This window comes from Talpa europaea, assembly GCF_964194135.1.
Source record: "Talpa europaea genome assembly, chromosome: 7".
NCBI lineage: Eukaryota > Metazoa > Chordata > Mammalia > Eulipotyphla > Talpidae > Talpa > Talpa europaea.
In genome coordinates this window covers 20,606,827-20,624,067 of record NC_140074.1, presented here as the reverse complement: position 1 = coordinate 20,624,067, position 17,241 = coordinate 20,606,827, and the positions used below count along the sequence as shown (strand labels likewise).

The 17,241-nt window shown below is 39.5% G+C and overlaps 1 protein-coding gene across 3 annotated transcripts in view; it reads left to right on the top strand.

Annotated features, from left to right (window-relative positions):
• Positions 1-17,241, top strand: part of FOCAD (focadhesin) — a gene marked incomplete at both ends in the record, with an annotated part of 251,103 nt that overhangs the window by 200,022 nt on the left and 33,840 nt on the right. For all 3 annotated transcript variants that reach the window (XM_084236533.1, XM_084236532.1, XM_084236531.1), the window contains 7 exons: positions 91-180; positions 7,903-8,050; positions 9,878-9,997; positions 11,277-11,399; positions 11,839-11,916; positions 12,572-12,643; positions 15,487-15,589. In XM_084236533.1, the coding sequence (XP_084092659.1) occupies positions 91-180; positions 7,903-8,050; positions 9,878-9,997; positions 11,277-11,399; positions 11,839-11,916; positions 12,572-12,643; positions 15,487-15,589 (734 nt within the window). The remainder of the gene's footprint in view (positions 1-90; positions 181-7,902; positions 8,051-9,877; positions 9,998-11,276; positions 11,400-11,838; positions 11,917-12,571; positions 12,644-15,486; positions 15,590-17,241) is intronic.

Genomic DNA, 17,241 nt, shown 5'->3' with positions numbered 1-17,241 from the left:
TAAAATATTATGAGCATAATATTGTTACAAGTATTTTGGGCAGTTAAATGATTTTAAATATTCATTTTTCCCCTCTTGGTCTTTATCCAGTGATATATCTGGCCAGCAGATGAACCTTCTTCTAATGAAGTCTTTGGATGCCTTGGAAAACTGTTGCTTCGACACTAGTCTTGAATACAAGTATGTTGATTCCATTTCCTCTCTCACAGATTCTTAAAGATTGGCTTCATTCACTGTCATAAATTTTACATTCTCTGTTGAAATATTTGTAGGACCTGATGCTGAATTCCTTTGCAAAGAATTTTTAGTAATGAAAAATCTGTAATTAAAATTTACTTGTGCTGAAAACCATGTTTCAGCAATAGGATAACTTGCTTTAGTGCAAAGTAATAATTGTCATTTTGTGACTGTCAACAAGTGACAAATACCTTAATTCCATCTCACATTCACTCTTGGAACATATACCTGGGGATTAGTATACATCTTTTTTTTTAAGATTATTTATACATAGAAGAGCTGGGGTATAGACCAGAGGTGTGGGAGGGTGAGAGGACTCAGCAGAGACAGAGTGGGGAGCATAACAGTCAGATCTATTGAAATACACTGCTGAGGGGAGCTTCGGGCAAGACAGGAGAGGTCTCTTGCACCATGTGGGTAGCTACCTGGCCAGGGATCGAACTCCATGCTGCAGTGGCTGCGGATAGTTTCATAGTGCTGAGACTTAATCCCTTGTGCCTCCAAGGAGGCCCTAGTATACATCTTTTTGAAGGTCTGTTGAAATCATTCTTTGAATTTGATTGGACTAAAAACCTTTGACCCAGGATTTAGATTCCCTATGAAATACAATGGCTGAAGAATCCAAATGGAAATAAAAAGCTTATTCCGGGGTTTCTCAACCTCCTTGATATTAGTACATCCTTTCCCCCCCTCCCAGCCCCCCAGAGACCTCATGCTTTTTAAAAGATTTTGTGTATTAAACGAAATATCTTAAAATTTCATTTAGTTCCCCATTCCAGTTATGAAAGGTAACAAAGTAAAAAGGAATAACAGAAGAATAGCTTAAATAATGATGTTAAACTTATTGTGGGACTTGTATGGTAGAATCAGTGGTTTTATTACATTTCTTGAAATAGCACTGTTGAGGACCTGTACTGTACCTTTCATAGGACTTCTACCTGTGTTTCCACCTCAGGTTGGAATCCTGTAGTATCCACTGTTAATAGGAAACTCCACGATTATAAGCACTAGCCCCCAATTTATTTACTTTTTGCTATTGCAGACTAAATGTGAATTAAATCAGTGTTTACATTCCTGGCTTTTAGGAACTTGTGATCTGAAGTCATGTGCATGCCATCTAGTCTGTTAGGTTCAGACTAACAAAAGCATAAGCAGTAGAAGTTCCTACGTGTATCAGGTATTTCATCATGAATTAGTAAAATCAGATCTTCACTTACTAGGTGGTAGTTATGCGATCTTCTTTCAGATGCAGGCTAACATGGATCAGAGCCATTGACACCACTCAGTTTATCAAATGCTTTAGAGATGAAGGGACATCTTAAGAGTATCATTTTGGTATTTATTTGTTTGTTTGTTTGTTTGTTTTGTTTATACATGCACTGAGTAGAGTCAGAAGCGCGGGAGGGTGAGAGAATTCACCAGAGCCAGAGCGGGGAGCAGAGCAGGCAGAAGGACCAAAGCACACTGCTGAGGGGAGCAGCGGGCGGCAGGAGGTCTGCGCGCCAAGTGGGACCCTCCTCCGGTGGCCGGGGAGCAGCCGGGGATCGAACCGGGGCCGCAGAGGCCGCGGGCAGCTTTGCAACCCAGCGCTCAACCGCTGCGCCACTGGGGAGGCCCTTAAGAGTATCATTTTGAATATGGGAAAAGGAAGAGTTTGGTGGCATGATTTAGGTCACTTGAATATAGAAAATGATTAATGGAAGGGATAAGGTCATTTAACTGTTACTGAGACTAATGATGAAGAGTTGAGCTTTTACACCTAATCCGTGTACTGGTGGTGCCACTTTGCATAATCCATGAATGAGGTATACTCCTGCTCTCCCTCTTTTCCCACTCTCTCCTGTCTCCTTCTCTCCCTCTCTCTATTTCTCTCCCCCCAACCCCTCATTTTCCCTCTTTCCTTCTTTCCAGAGGTATTCATCATAACTGTAACTTGGGATTATAAAGTTGGGGGAAATGTTGCTGTTAAGGTGCTACAAGCATTCATTGCAATAACCAGGAATGACTTTAATGTATTATTTTCATTAGTTTGCAGGAAAGTTGTTTGAATGTAAAGAGGCTCATTGGAGGAATAATTGAATTACCCACAGTGTGGCTATTTAATTTATTTTATAACTTTGTATGTTTAAGCCTATTTAACTTTTGAATTATTTTTTTGTTTTTAGTAAAATTCTTCTTCATTCTTTTCCCCCCCCCAAGATGTATTTATTTGTGCATACAAGGACTAGGGTACAGGCCAGAGGTGCGGGGGGTGAGAGGATTCACCAGAGACAGAGTGGGGAACAGAACAGGCAGACTGAGGAAATACGCTGCTGAGCAGAGCAGCAGGCGAGGCAGGAGAGGTCTGCTTCATCATGTGGGTAGATCGCTGGCTGGGGATAGCTTCACAGTGCTGTGCTTAACCCCTTGCACTACCAGGGAGGCTCACTTCTTCATTCTTACCTTCTTACTTGATTCTTACCTCCTTGATGACCAACTACTACGTTTGGAAATGGGATGGGTGGTCCTGGACAGGAGAACTAATCCCACAGAAGAAGTTGGAACAGGCCCATCAGAAATGTCCTGTCCACCCTGGGCCTCCTTGGTGGCCTAGGGGTTAAAATCTCAGTGTTATCAAGCTATCACCAGCCACTGCAGCATGAATTCAATCCCAGGCCAGAGAGCTCACCCACATGGTGCAGCAGACCTCTCCTGTCTCACCCGCTACTCCCCTCAGCAGTGTATTTCAGTAGATCCACCTGTTGTGCCCCCCATTCTGACTGGTGAATCTTCTCACCCCCCCCAACACTCTTGCTTACCCCCAGTTCTTGCATGCATGCATAAATAAAAATAAATTTGATAAATCTTAAAAAATATATTAAAATTTATTTAAAATTTAATAAAAATTAAATATTGAAAGAAAGAAAGAAAGAAAGAAAGAAAGAAAGAAAGAAAGAAAGAAAGAAAGAAAGAAAGAAAGAAAGAAAGAAAGAAAGAAAGAAAAAGAAAGAAAGAAGAGAGAGGGAGGAAGGAAGGAAGGAAGGAAGGAAGGAAGGAAGGAAGGAAGGAAGGAAGGAAGGAAGGAAGGAAGGAAGGAAGGAAGGAAGGAGAAGGAAAAAGAGAGAGAGAGAGAGAGAGAGAGAGAGAGAGAGAGAGAGAGAAATGTCCCTTCCATTTAGTAAGAGCTTGTTTGACTTTCAGACCCCAGTCAAAAGCTTCCTTCAAGAATTTCCCTCTATCCTCTGAACTCCTGCAGTTTATTCTTACAGTTAGTGAATTTAGTATTTTGTCCTTTCTAATGCTTTGTGGCTATCAGTGACTATGGAGCTCTCTCTCTGGGTTCAGGTTTAACTAATAATGCTGAGCAGCCACACGTGGCAACTAGGCAGTCTCACTTCATTTCTTGTGCAGTCAAGTCCTGCTATAACCTAAATACCGATACAAGAGTAGGAATCACCATCACTTTGGTTTGTAGATAAAGAGTCTCAAAAAGGAAATTGCTTCAAGGCCACACAGCAAGTGGCAGAGCTTAGGAGAGGCGCCTAGTTTGTCTTCAAAGCCATTTTTTTCTCTTGAATCGTGCAGCATGAACACATTTTAATAGAAAGCAGTTTGACAGTTGACAATATGGTGTACAATGTAGATATCTTTCTATAAAATATCAAAATATCCCCACTGTCAGGGGGGAAAAAAAGAGATCTTAACTAGGCCCTGGGCCGAAAGCCTGGTTTGTGTGGAATACAGTATTCCCTTGTCTAATGAGATTGCAGGAGTCTAGGGCAGACCTCCCTCAAGTGAAATCGTGGAAGCGTTAGCAGGAGGTAGTTAATAGATCTGGGAGCATGCTACCTCAAGTGATAGAATTCACCCACAGCAAATTCACCACGCTTCCCTGATTTAATGGATGTAGCCCTGCTGAGAAAAGCAAGCACCTGGGCTGGTGCGTGTTTGTGGGCCTATCACTTGCATTTTGCTGCCATCTAGTGGTGCTAGTTGTGCCATTGCAAGCCTCACAGCTCTAACTAGCCATGCTATCCATCAATGACCTGAGCATTGGTTAATTACTATTGAGCTTTTACAAATACGATAATGTTTGTATAGCACTTTGTAAAGGGCAAAGTGCTATCTAAATGTTAACAGTTATTAGAACTAATTATTAGATGGCCTCGTACTTAATCTGCAGAATAACCTACAATAAGCTGGGGAATTGAAGATTCATCTCTGGTTAATTTTAGAAAAATATATCGTTATATCTCAGTTGACATAGCAACACCCATATTAGAATTGCATAGCTTTAGTCTCAGAATTTCTTTTTACCAGTGACATTTTAATATACATGGATAAGAGAGTCACGGAAGTAGTGATAGAAAAAGACATAATTTTAAATTTCAAATTCTTGGTCATATGTTAGTATTCTTATAGAAGATTTATGTTAGCAATTTCAAAACCTCGATTTCATACTTAATATCATAATCTATTTTTATTTCTTCTATCTGAGACACCAGCATTTATTCCTGTGTGTTTTTGATGGACAGTAAGATGTGAGAGCTGCCTTTGCCCAAGCTAGTCTTGGTTTAGAGTTGGCAGACATAGTAAAGGGAAGCAGAATAAGGTAAATGTGAAGAAATGCTAACTGAACACCTGGGGGAATCTCGATGACTGAGGACAAAAAATAAACACATGAAAATATAAAGCTTTGGATATCAAAGGAAACATCAAAATGTAGTTTTAGGGTTACCTTTTTGGTACATGCTAGCTAAAATGAGACAAAGTAGAATAAAATAGATTAAAGGTTAGTAGACTCATACACTCTAACATTTATATTGACACACAGATGTGCATAGAATTATATGTTCATATTATTACATCGTCAACTCACTACTATAGTAACTATAGCCCCCGTTGTAGCAACTACCATTTTACCAATAGAATCATTATCACTGATGACCTTGCTCAAAAATATGCTGATAATTTCTAGGTAAATGTGTACTAGAAACTGGAATCTTTTTCTAAGCCATTGTGTCCATGTACCTGGGGATGGTAAAGAAGGAGCTAGCCCAGAGGAGAGAGACTTTTGTGTGCCCCAAACAGCCTGAAAAGCAAGACTTGGATACCTTCCAGTTTACTTGAAAATGATGCTCACAATACTTGAGTGAGCTTTGAGGGGTAACCTTTTCCTCATGAACTCGATGTCCTCTTTCTCAAATTAGTCTGGCAGAAAATAAAAATTGAATTTCTTGATTGATTCTTAGATGATATAGTCAGTTTTAATTTTACCACTCATAAATTTTGCTTCCAACTAAAAAGAATCGATCATTGATTGAATCGTACATCTTCCTTTGCTTTAGACTCTCTTGATACTCTGCATTTGGTCCATTCTTCAGCATTCAGTGTTAGTGAATGTAACGCTGTTATATTCATCAGGCAGTGGTGTTCTAGGTGCCACAGGCTGTGGTAAGGAAAAAGCAGAATAGGTACTTTCCCTCGTGCAACTTGTAGGTTAGTGAAGGAGGTACAGAGAAATCAAACAACCCCCCAGTAATATTACCAGAGATGAAAATTAAAATTGTCTGAAATAGAGCCTTCCCTGGTGGCGCAGCGGTTGAGCGCTGGGCTGGAAAGCTGCCCGCAGCACCGGTTGATCCTCAGCCACCTGCTAGGGTCCCACATGGCACGGCAGACCGCTCCTGCCGTGCCCACTGCTCCCCTCAGCAGTGTATTTTGTCAGCCTGCCTGTTCTGTTCCCTGCTCTGGCTCTGGTGAATTCTCTCACCCTCCCACGCTTCTGACTGTACCCAGTGCTTGTGTAAATAAAAAATAAAAAACAAATAAACAAACAAATAAATAAATCTTTTTAAAAATGCTTAAAAATAAATAAATAAAATAAAATTGTCTGAGATAAATGAGTCCAGGATGCTATGAGAGAGTGCTAAAGAGGCTCTCTGATGGACTGGGATGGTGTCCCTGGGGCAGTGACTTGGATATCTTAGACATCAGTAGCAGTTCAATGGTTAGAGAGAGAGAAAAAGTCATATTTTTCAAAGTATCGATCAAATTTTATCTGTCTAATCCTATCAAATTTTTCTATGCACCAACATAGAAAGAGAGCAAAAACAATTTCTTTGTGTATTTTAAATGAAAACAAAGTTTTCAGTCCATCTAATCAAGAGCAGCCTTTCCTCTTTCCAAAATGTGATTTGTCTCAAAAGCATGCAGTGTTCAGATGGTAGATGCTGATTTAACCGGCTGGAAATGCATTATGCTGGTTGAGCTTGTTGTTTCGTTCATGTAAGCTATAACAGCAGTTCTGCCTGACTAATGATGGATCATTACTGCAGTAGCTTCTTTACAAAGGATTTTCCAATGCCAGACTATTATGCAATAGAAACTAGAAAAACACTCGAGATATGTTGCCCACCGATAGGCATTCCATCGTGATATCAGGTAGGCCACCAAGAGGGGCCACGGCTTTGGCAGTGGAACAGAGCCTTGGAATCAAAAACTCATCTCCTGGCCGAGCTCTGCTGGAAACTGCAGGAACCTGAGCAAATCCTGTATCTTCTCCATCCTTTGGGGTGTCTCTATCGGATGTGGATGCTCCATTTGTGCAGAGCTGTTGGGGGAAGTAACCAGCATGTTCCTGAAATGATTTGAAGTTCTTGGTGCCAGCCAAGGAGTTAGATGCTATTTAAGAGCAAAATGACATAACATATGAGCTTTGAAATATGTTATTGGAGAAATGCTCTAGAATGTCAACTTAAGCAGCAGATATCACGATGAGAGACAAGCCAAACCGCAGTGAAGATGAATTCTGAAAATCTCGGCATTTCCTCAATTTGCAAAACAGCAATGATGGCAAAAGCGTTTTTAAAAAAACTAAAAAATTACCCCGAGTGACGATATCATACTAGCTAGAAGATTCCTGTGAAAATAATTCTTTTCTTTAAATGGATCTGTATTCTTTCAGGAGAACTAGGGCACAAAGCCCAAGATCCCAATTGAATTGTCACATGGGGGAAACTTTTGACAGGCCTATCATTTGTCCATTTTCTCTTCTTACCCAGTGGTTCTCCGAGGGATTAGAGGGGAGAAGAGGATTAATGTCCTTGTTCATAAATACCCAGTATCTTTAAGAAAGAAATTCCATTTGTGGAAGTTAACTGGGAAACATGAAGCCCTTAGTGGGACCTCATAATCATGTCTTGCATTTACCCCCACCCTGTTATAAGTCAGATGTCCTCAGCTCATATCCTGAAATATGTAGTCTTTTCTGTCCTTCTGCAGTTAATCGCAGTACACTGGACATGGGTCGAGGAGTGGAGTGGGGGGTGGAGGGGTACAGTTTGGAAAAAGGACCACAGCCTTTCTCTGGGTGCAGAGACAGAACTGGCCTGGCCTTGCTTTTTGAAACACTTCTCCTGTCTTCATAGGGTTGTCAAACTCATTCATGTTTTTTGTTTTTCTCCTGTGTGTACAGAGCACTAACTTGAGCACAGACATCTGTTTTGATATAAAGTTTTATTTGAGGGGGAGGTGAGTCTACCTCTGTGGTTTGGGAGGTTGTTGGGGGGGGGGGTGTTCTATGCCAGGCAGCAGGTCCAGAGCACTGTTCACGCCCAGGATTAGTGAAGAATGGTGACAAGGACTTCATGTGATTTTAACACCTCGTCTTTTTTGGCATCCCAGCACAGGCTGTATACTGGGAGTCGGGCTGGTTCTGTCCCTCATGAGCCAGAGCAGCCAAATGGAGTCGAGAGTTCACGTGGCTGCCTCGCTTCGGAAGCTCTCTACTTACCTCGATGACAGTAGGAGCCAGAGCAGAACCTTCCAGGAGGTAGGAGACCGCATGCCTTTTTCTGTCCTTCCTTTCCCTTGGGCTGCCTATTTTCTACTTCTCATACTTTGGTAACCCTGAAATTAAGTTCTTCCTCAATTTCAACTGAGATAAGGAGAAAATCTGAGCGGCAAACAACCTATATTAGATCATAAGGTTTTCAAATTCGGCAGCTGTTTAAATCAACTTAGACTTAAATGTGGCATAGAAGATAAGAGCCCTTAGTGAATACAAAAACCTAAGTCAGCAGCACTAGAAGGCACTTTCTAAGAAGAACTGCAATTTCTGGAGGAAGGTTAAATGGAGATTTTTAGAATTATGCTCAAGCCAAATGTAACTTTAAAAAAATGGCCAGCAATAAACTTAAGAAACTGCAGACCGAAAAGGCATTTTATTTTTTTAACGTCAGCGAGCATGAAAAATTATGGAGGAAATTCCCTTTACCACAGTGAATGAAAAGATTTTTCTGTTATGGCGCAAAAGTACGCAGGGTTGCCATTCCTGTGCTACAGTGTGTGTTGTGTACACCATGCTGAGGGGCGGCTCTCAGGCTGTGTCTCTGCTGGGCCCAGGTGAAGCCAAACTGCCTGTGCTCTTTGGAAGGAGACGGCCGACCTCTTGGCCTGGCCAGATTCTTGCTCTCATTAGAGCAGATTCTATTTTATCCTGGCCTGCCCACGAGCTATTGATGAGTACATAATGGCTGCTGTGTTTCCCTGCTCCGCTCCTCTGCTTTCAGCAATAGGACTTGTTGAATTGGTGAATTTCTTTGGGGCACAAAGGGTTGAAGTTTTGTTCTAAGACACACACTACATTTCCATTTTTAAAGCAGTGCCGAGCATGATTTAAAAGTACACATTTTTTTTAAGCCTAGGGAGAAAATTTTGCAACCGAAGAGCAATTTGATTAATAAATGAAAGCAAGGTTTTTATAATGGATACCGCTGTCTGCTTGATGTGTTAGTCTATAAAGCCTTGAGCAAACAGTTTTGTTTTTCTCCCCTCTGGTGTTTTATTCTCCAGTTTTTACCTTAGAAACTGCTTCCCAGCGTTGGAGTTAAAAATTTATTCTTTGTCTTAAGATCATCTTTATAATAGAAGGCTTCATCATGAAAATAGCAGGTAACAGAGAGGAGATAATTAACCTTGATTTGCAAAAAATTGAAGGTCAAATAATTTGATGGACTTGCCCCAAGTTATTTAGCCAGTAAATGACCAATTGGAGACATAGATCTAGGTGTTAATGTCTCTATACCCAACATGCTCTTTTATTTATATTTTGTGCATTTATTCTTTTACCTATTAAATTCTCATGCCATTTACCTATTAAATGCTCATGACAGTTTTATGAAGTAAATAATATCTCTAATTTACAACAATGTATCTGATTCCAAAACCCATATTCCCTTTCCATTATATCACTTCTGCTAGGGAATCTTAACATGGCAATGTTTTACTTCTTTGATTCCTCTTCTGTTTGGCCTGAGATGAGAGCACATGGCAATTAGTGCCATCCATGGCTGTTGGAAATCTGCTGTCAGTAGTGGCTGTTTTCTGGCATGATGTGATGATGAAATGTTTTGGGTTAGACTAAAGACCTGGGCTTGAATCTCACCTCTGTCACTTGCTGTCTATCAGCTATCGACCCTCCATGTCTTTATCAAATAGGGATAACGATACTCATCTCAGGACATTGTTATGAAATAGGTTAGGCAGGGAAATAATCTTAACCTGGGGAGATGTCTGGCAACATATTTGTACCAACGGAACAATTGTTCTTTTATTTCCCTTCATGAAGAAACTTTTTCCTGCTGTCTTTTCTTCTCAGGTCCTTGCCTATACCCTTAGCTGCGTGTGTACATCGGCCTTCAGTGCTGGAATTATTGAGGCTGCAGAGGCTGAAGATATTATGAACAAGCTTCAACTGTTAGTAGAGAACAACCAGCAGGTTGGAATGCATGCCCTGATTATTTCTCTCTGTGGGTCTCATGCCACCGCTAAGTCCTAATTTTGACTTACTCTGAATTAGACTATAATGGGCTATTTTTCATGCCCAGAACCGAGTAACTTCTGTTTTCTTCTCTCACAGATATAAGCAACAATCACCAATAGTTTTTCCTCTCCTTATCCCCTATCTTCTTTTATAGACATTTCTTTTTCTTTACCTGATAGTGTACAAAAAGCTTTTCTCTCTCTCCAGCTAATGTTCTGTATCATAAAATCTTAAAATATGTGACTAGGGAATATAAGAGTTATGCAAAAAAAATCTCCCCTTTGAAATATTATTCAGCCTTAAAAAGGAAGGAAGTTCTGACATATGTGAGAACACAGGTGAACCTTGAGGACATTATGCTGAGTAAAATAGGCCAGTCACAAAAAAATAAGCACTATATGATTCTACTTAGAGGAAGTGCTCTGAGTAGCCAAAATATAGAGACAGAAAGAAGAATTGTGGGGCCAGGACTGAGAAACAGGGAAAGGAAGTAATTGTTTAGCAAGTATATAGAGTTTCAGTTTGCAAGATAAAAGGAGTTCTGGACTTGGATGGTAGTGATGGTTCTACAACAATGTAAACCTACTCAATACCTCTACACTGGAAAATGATTAACATGATAAATTTTATGGAATGTGTAATTTACCAGAATAACAAAAAAAATTTAAGTTCCCTCTGATTGCACGTGCTATAAAATTTCCCCATTTGAAATCTTTTTAGATTTTCCCAAAGTCTTAATATTGGACGTGATAGGTTATAGTCTGTCACTGGCAATGAACTTGTGTGGTTACTATTTTATGGTGCTATGCCTGCTTAAGTTACATTCAGAACTAAGTTTTGCAACACCAAAATGTAGTTTGCATATGCTGCGCTCCATACAAGATATTCGTCTCCTTTTTTTGAGAGTTGACTGGACTTGGTACTTTCACCCTAACCCCTCTGAGAATTTGGATCACTTGAGCTGAGTTGCTCAACAGTGCATTATTATTTTCCTATAATAGACCACTCACTGAGGCTGAATTCCTTGCAATTAGACAGAAGTTTCTGTTGCAAAGTTTCTGTTTCAATATAAATTGAAAAAAAAATCTGCAAATCCCCCATTTTCCAATGGCAAATGAACATGTCGGTATGGGAGGAAGGCCGAGGAGCGTGTGTGCTGCTGTGTAGAGATGTGCCCCATCTGAGCAGTGGTTGTTCTTTTTTCTTACTTTTTATTTTTGTTTATTTATAACAGACTTCAGGTTTTGCCCTGGCCTTAGGAAACATAGTTCATGGTTTGTCTGTGTGCGGACATGGAAAAGCTGAAGACTTGGGCAACAAGCTACTCCCTGCCTGGATCAGAATTGTACTCACCGAGGTAGAGGTCACCTCCTACATGTGTTTTTATATTTTTATAAAGGAAAAGGAGCTACTTTATTGGACCATTTATAAGTGCCGCTAAGATATATAGCTTAACAATAAAACATCAAGCAAGTTCAAATAAAAGAGCCACGTACTTTTATTTTAATCCCTTATAAATGATACATCCCGTCGGCCATCATAGTTTTTTAAAACTGGCTGCTTTGTGAATGTTTTAATTTTAAAACAACATTGTGGTTTTGAAAAGTGATCTAACAACTTGAACCTGTTAACTTTATTTAAATCTGCTTCCATTTTGAGGTCAGTAATACAGGTTATATTGACCCTACAAATTTAGTACCATTTTGGCCATTTATTTCTCTATGATATAGTAAGTTTTACGGATTCCAATGCAAGGACTTTTTCCCTTCTTATAAATGCTGATGCTTTTCTTTCAGGGCACTCCCACAATGCTTTGTTTGGCGGCTCTTCATGGCATGGTGGCCTTGGTGGGGTCTGAAGGCAATACAATGCAGGTAAAAATAAAAGAAGAAGAGAAGAGATCTAAATGCGTCCATAAGCACTGCCAGAAAATCCCCAGCCTCTTATGTCCGTTTACTAAGGACAGAATATATGCTCATGGTAATGGTTATACTGGACTTTTTTAGTGCCCTATTGTATGGAAAATTGTTCTTGGCCAAGAATTCTTTCTATAGAGATTTGTTCCTTATTTCTTCTGGTTGATAGTCATTAAATTTAGTCAATTTACGTGCTTTCCACCAAGTTTCCTGCCTGAGAAAACTGAGTGAATCATACAAAATATCAAGTCATTCATCAGAAACTCTTCTGTACCTATAATGTTTGCGCTATATTGGCCTAATTATTTTTTTTGCTTTAAAATGTTTTCCACAGAAGACATACGTATGTGTAAGTTTATGAGTAATCCTAAGGATTTCATACAGTAAAAAGGTTTGTTGAATTACTAATACTTTCCACACTGAACTCCAGTTAGGAAATCAGTGATAAATGGAGCATGGACTCTGCTCAAGAAAATCACAGCTTTTGTCTTTAAAATATAAGGGCACAGTGATGAATTATTCCATAACTTAAAAGATAATGGCTCATACACTGGGAATATCATCATTTACTTTGGGGGGCATGTTGAGGTGACTGTTCTTCTTTTTCTTCCAGTTGAAGTCAGAAGTCATCCAGTCTTCTCATTTTCAAGGCAGACTTAATGAAGTCATTAAAACCATAACTCAGGTGAGAAGAGGAATTTAAAATCCTGGCAGGGGAAAACAGATATTCCCTTTTTGTGTGTGTTTCTCTTTCATGGCACAAATTTATTGTTTTCTTGGAAAATGGGGAAATCTCTGTTACTCATGGTGAGTTCAAGATGCCTTTCAGAGAAGTGTCTGAGGCCTTTCCTTTACCAGCAAATATGTACTGTCTCTGGGGAAAAAAAAAAAAAGAAAGCCGGCGTTTTTCAGTTGACTTAAGTTGGCATTGGTTTCCCATAGAAATTAAAACCTGGCCCTGCAAGGAATGTCAGGCCCTCAGGGCAAGGAAAATGGAAAGTGATCAAAGGGCAGGGCAGATACCTGGGTAGAATGGTCAAGAGGCACAGTTCACAATTTGCTGATAAAAGAATTTGGGTCAATCATTGTCAGTGTTACTCTTGGTGGCAGAATAAACATACTCTTTTGCTGAGAAATTATATTTTAAATTTTTTAAACTTAACATTTGTTGCAAAAAAAATTGAAAATACAGAATGAAAACTTAAAAATATCACACGTGATCCTCTCAACCTGACACAACTGCTACTAATATTTGGTCATTTTTCTTTTAAAGATTTATTTTATTTCTACATACAAGAGCTGGGTGTAGGCCAGAGGTGGTGGGGAGGCAGGGGTGGCGGGCAGAGCTGAGAGGATTCACCAGAGAAAGAGAAGAGCAGAACAGGCTGGATTGAACATATCTGGGGAGCAGAACAAGCAGCAGGTGAGACAGGAGAGGTCTGCTGTGCCATGTGGGTCACCTCCCTGGCCAGGGATCGAACTCATGCTGCCATATCTGTGGATAGCTTCATAGTGCTGAGTCTTTTGCACCCTTTGCACCACAAGGGTGGCCCTGGGTCCTATTTCTTTTCAAGCATCCTTATTTTCTTTTTATCATTGGTATTAGGGAACTTTATATGCTAGTCTTTTCACTTACCATACTTGTTTTCCATCTTGTATAAGATAGTTGATTATAAGACCTGTCACGTAAAGAAGTTTTAGTAATTTGTGCTTTTAAAAGCAAGAATCTCTAAATAGAAAAAACTCTCTCACCTATATGAATATGAATATTCTTAAAAAGAATTCTGTTGAAACTTAAGTTGCTATAATTTGGGAGAAAAATCTGTAAATGATAAGTTTTAGCTTAAAAAGATTGTTGTGAATTATAAGGTAGTAATAAAACATTATTTAAATAATAAGGAAACAAAATACCCCCTTCCATTTTTAGAGTTATCTCAGCCAGTTTATGATTATGATTATGACTGAAGCAACTTTGGTTTATAGCACTGTATGGTTGAGGGGACTAGGTTCACACCTCCTGAGATATATGCACTGCACCAAACCACACCCATCACCAAGGTACCCAGAGTCCTTTACCCTAGACTATAGGGCCTCCTCCCTCTTTATTCCTACCCCTGATCTCCCCCTCTTAGGTAGCCTCAGTTGTGCATCATATTTCTTTCTTTTTTTTAATTTTATATATATTTTACATCATTCTTCATTTTTGTACAATGTATGCTCTCTCCTCTCAGGTGTAGTCCCTGTAAAATTCCCACCACTAATTTACCCGTGCACCATTACCATAGTCCCTTGTGCTCTTCCCTCCCTTGTTTTGATCCTTCTCCCTCCATCTCCCCTGCAGAATGTCTCTGATTTATACTTGCCTGTTGATTTTGATTTTTAATTTATTGTAATTTTTTTCCCTGATCACTTATTTGGTTCCTCAACATTCCTCCTATAAGTGAAACCACTTATTCTTTTTCTTTCTGGCTTGTTTCACTGAGCATAATCCCTTCCAGCTCCATCCACATTGCTGCAAATGATATAAGTTTATCTTTTTTAATTGCTGAGTAATATTCCATGGTGTATATGTACCATATCTTCATGATCCAGTCATCTATTTTTGGGTATTTAGGTTGTTTCCATAGCTTAGCTATTGTAAACAGTGCTGCAATAAACATAGGGCACAGGTATCCTTTTGAATTAATGTTTTTGTGTCCTTTAGATAGATTCCTAGGAGTGGAATTGCTGGATCATATGAAAGCTTCATTTTTAATAGTTTGAGGAACCTCCACACAGCTTTCAATAGTGGTTGGACCAGTTTGCACTCCCACCAGCAGTGCAGGAAAGTTCCTTTTTCTCTACCTCCTTACCAACATTTGTTGTTGCTAGTTTTTTTAATATGTGTCATTCTCACTGATGTAAGGTGGTATCTCATTGTATTTTTGATTTGCATTTCCCTGATTATGAGGGATGTTGAACATTTTTTCATATGTCCGTTGGCCATTTGCATTTCCTCTTTGGAGAAGTCTCTTTTTAGCTCTTCTGCCCATTTTTTGACTGGATTGTTTACTTTGTTTTTGTTGAGCTCTTTGTAGATCTTTGTGATCAGCCCCTTATCAGTTGTATGGAATGCAAAGATTTTCCTCCAATCAGTAGGGTGTCTCTTTGTTTTGGTTAATGTCTCTTTTGCAGTCATTTTTCTAAGCGTTTTTTTGGGTGGCAGGGATACATAACTATTACCTCTTTTTTTACTCTTTGAATTTTTTTTTTCCCATTTGAAAGAAAATTCCTTTGCAACCAATCTGACTAGTGAAACCTGAGCCAACCTCTAGTACCTTCTGTTGTGATTGATTGATTGATTCAGCAACATTGTTTATGACCTACCCCAGGTTTAATGTTCTAGACATCTGCTTATTACATCTACGTCATGAAACTTGCCAGCCAAGTCACGATCTCATAGTAGATTAGTGTCTTCCTGTGAGCAACTTTTATCAAATGGAGTTTGGACCCCGCCCCGTCATTGAACTGTTACATTTTCATTCATAGGTCATCAGTGTGTCTGGGGTGATTGGTCTTCAGTCAAATGCAATCTGGCTTCTAGGACATCTTCATCTATCTACTGTGTCTTCCAATCAAAGTAGAACCTCTGGTAAGATAAGTCAGACAACACTTAGAACTAGAAGGAGGGATTGCTGATGTGGGCCACTGTACTTGGTTTAAAGGATTAACCTTTACAACTTAAGTGTCAGGAATTATCATCCATATGTTACGATAGAATGTGGAGAGGTTTTCTGACTTGCCTACAGTCTTGTGGTGGTAAGTGATGGACATGTATGTGTGTTTTTTTTAAAGATTTATTTATTTATACAAGAACCGGGGTACAGACCAGATGCGTGGGAGGGTGAGAGGATTCACCAGAGACAGAGTAGGGAACAGAACAGGAGGATTGACTGAAATACACTGCTGAGGGGAGCAGTGGGCGAGACAGGAGAGGTCTGCCTTGCCATTGTGGACATGCATTCTGAACTCCCATCTGTTAGCCTCCTCATCCCTTGTATTCTTCCTCTCTGCCTCCCTTGGAGAACAGCTTAGACTTTCAGCCTAACCCTATATTTTACAAATGAAGAAACTAAAGAACAGAAAGATTACCTAATTTACATAGTTAGTTATGATGAATCCAGAAACTAGGAACCAGGCCTTGAAACAGAATTATTTAATTTAACTAGATGTAATCATAGTTTGTATAATAGTCATATTTCACTGAAATTCTTCATATGCGGAGTTCTTTTTGCCCCTGCTTTTGAGAAAATACTGCAATAAGTACATTTAAAGCTGTGCATCTCCTTTGATGTTAGAATTGGAAGCCTAGATCTCAATATAGCAAGGCTTTTTCTATTTCCAGTTCTTTTTTAAAAAAGCAATAAAAAATAATTGCAATTCCCACATGCTTAATTTTTTTTCTATTTGGAGATTTTCTGGAAAAGACATCACTGTAATACCATGTCACCTACATCTGCTTCTTGCTCTGCGTAGAACTTTGATCCACTGCTGTACCCAGGCCAGAGTTTAAGTACCAGAGATACCTCATCAGAAATTAGCTTGGTGTATCCTGGCAGGTAGTCTTCAGATGCTTCACAGTCAACATCCATCACTGTCATTACTGTTTCCCTCACTTTCAGTCACTTCTTAACTATAGAAACAGGACATTGGTCCATAGCATTCACAGCATAATGAATTTGAGAGGGCTGAGAGTTATATTAAAGTGGCGGCGGAGGTGGGGGACAACATAGTCATATTGGAAGCCTTGGTAATGCTAATTTTGAAGGGCAGTACTTCAGCATGTCCTGGTAAAAAGCATGCTTACATCAGATTTTTGCTTTCTTTCCTTATTATGTTTTGAGCAACATATCTAGCCTGCATATGCTGAAGTGAGGCCATAATGAATCATCTCTATCCAGGTTGTTCTAAACAATATGATTATAGATCTACAGAAGTACAGTTACTTGTTCCTGATGGAATTTTCCAATGAGCCATTTGTTGCTGTAATAACGATCTCATGAAACAATTATGGGCAACTGGGAGGAAAAGAATCTAGGAAACTCCCAGGACTCAACCGGTATAAATGTCACTGCTTCATCGTTCCAGGTCAGCAGCCACATCTGGTTCCTTGCACATTTTTTGTCCCTTAGAGGTCCCTGACTTACAAAGTAAGAGACTGTCTGCTATTAATACTGGTTGTTGTATTTCATGGTTCATATATCTGATTCAGGATATCCTGAAGTATCCCCTAGAATAGTGGTC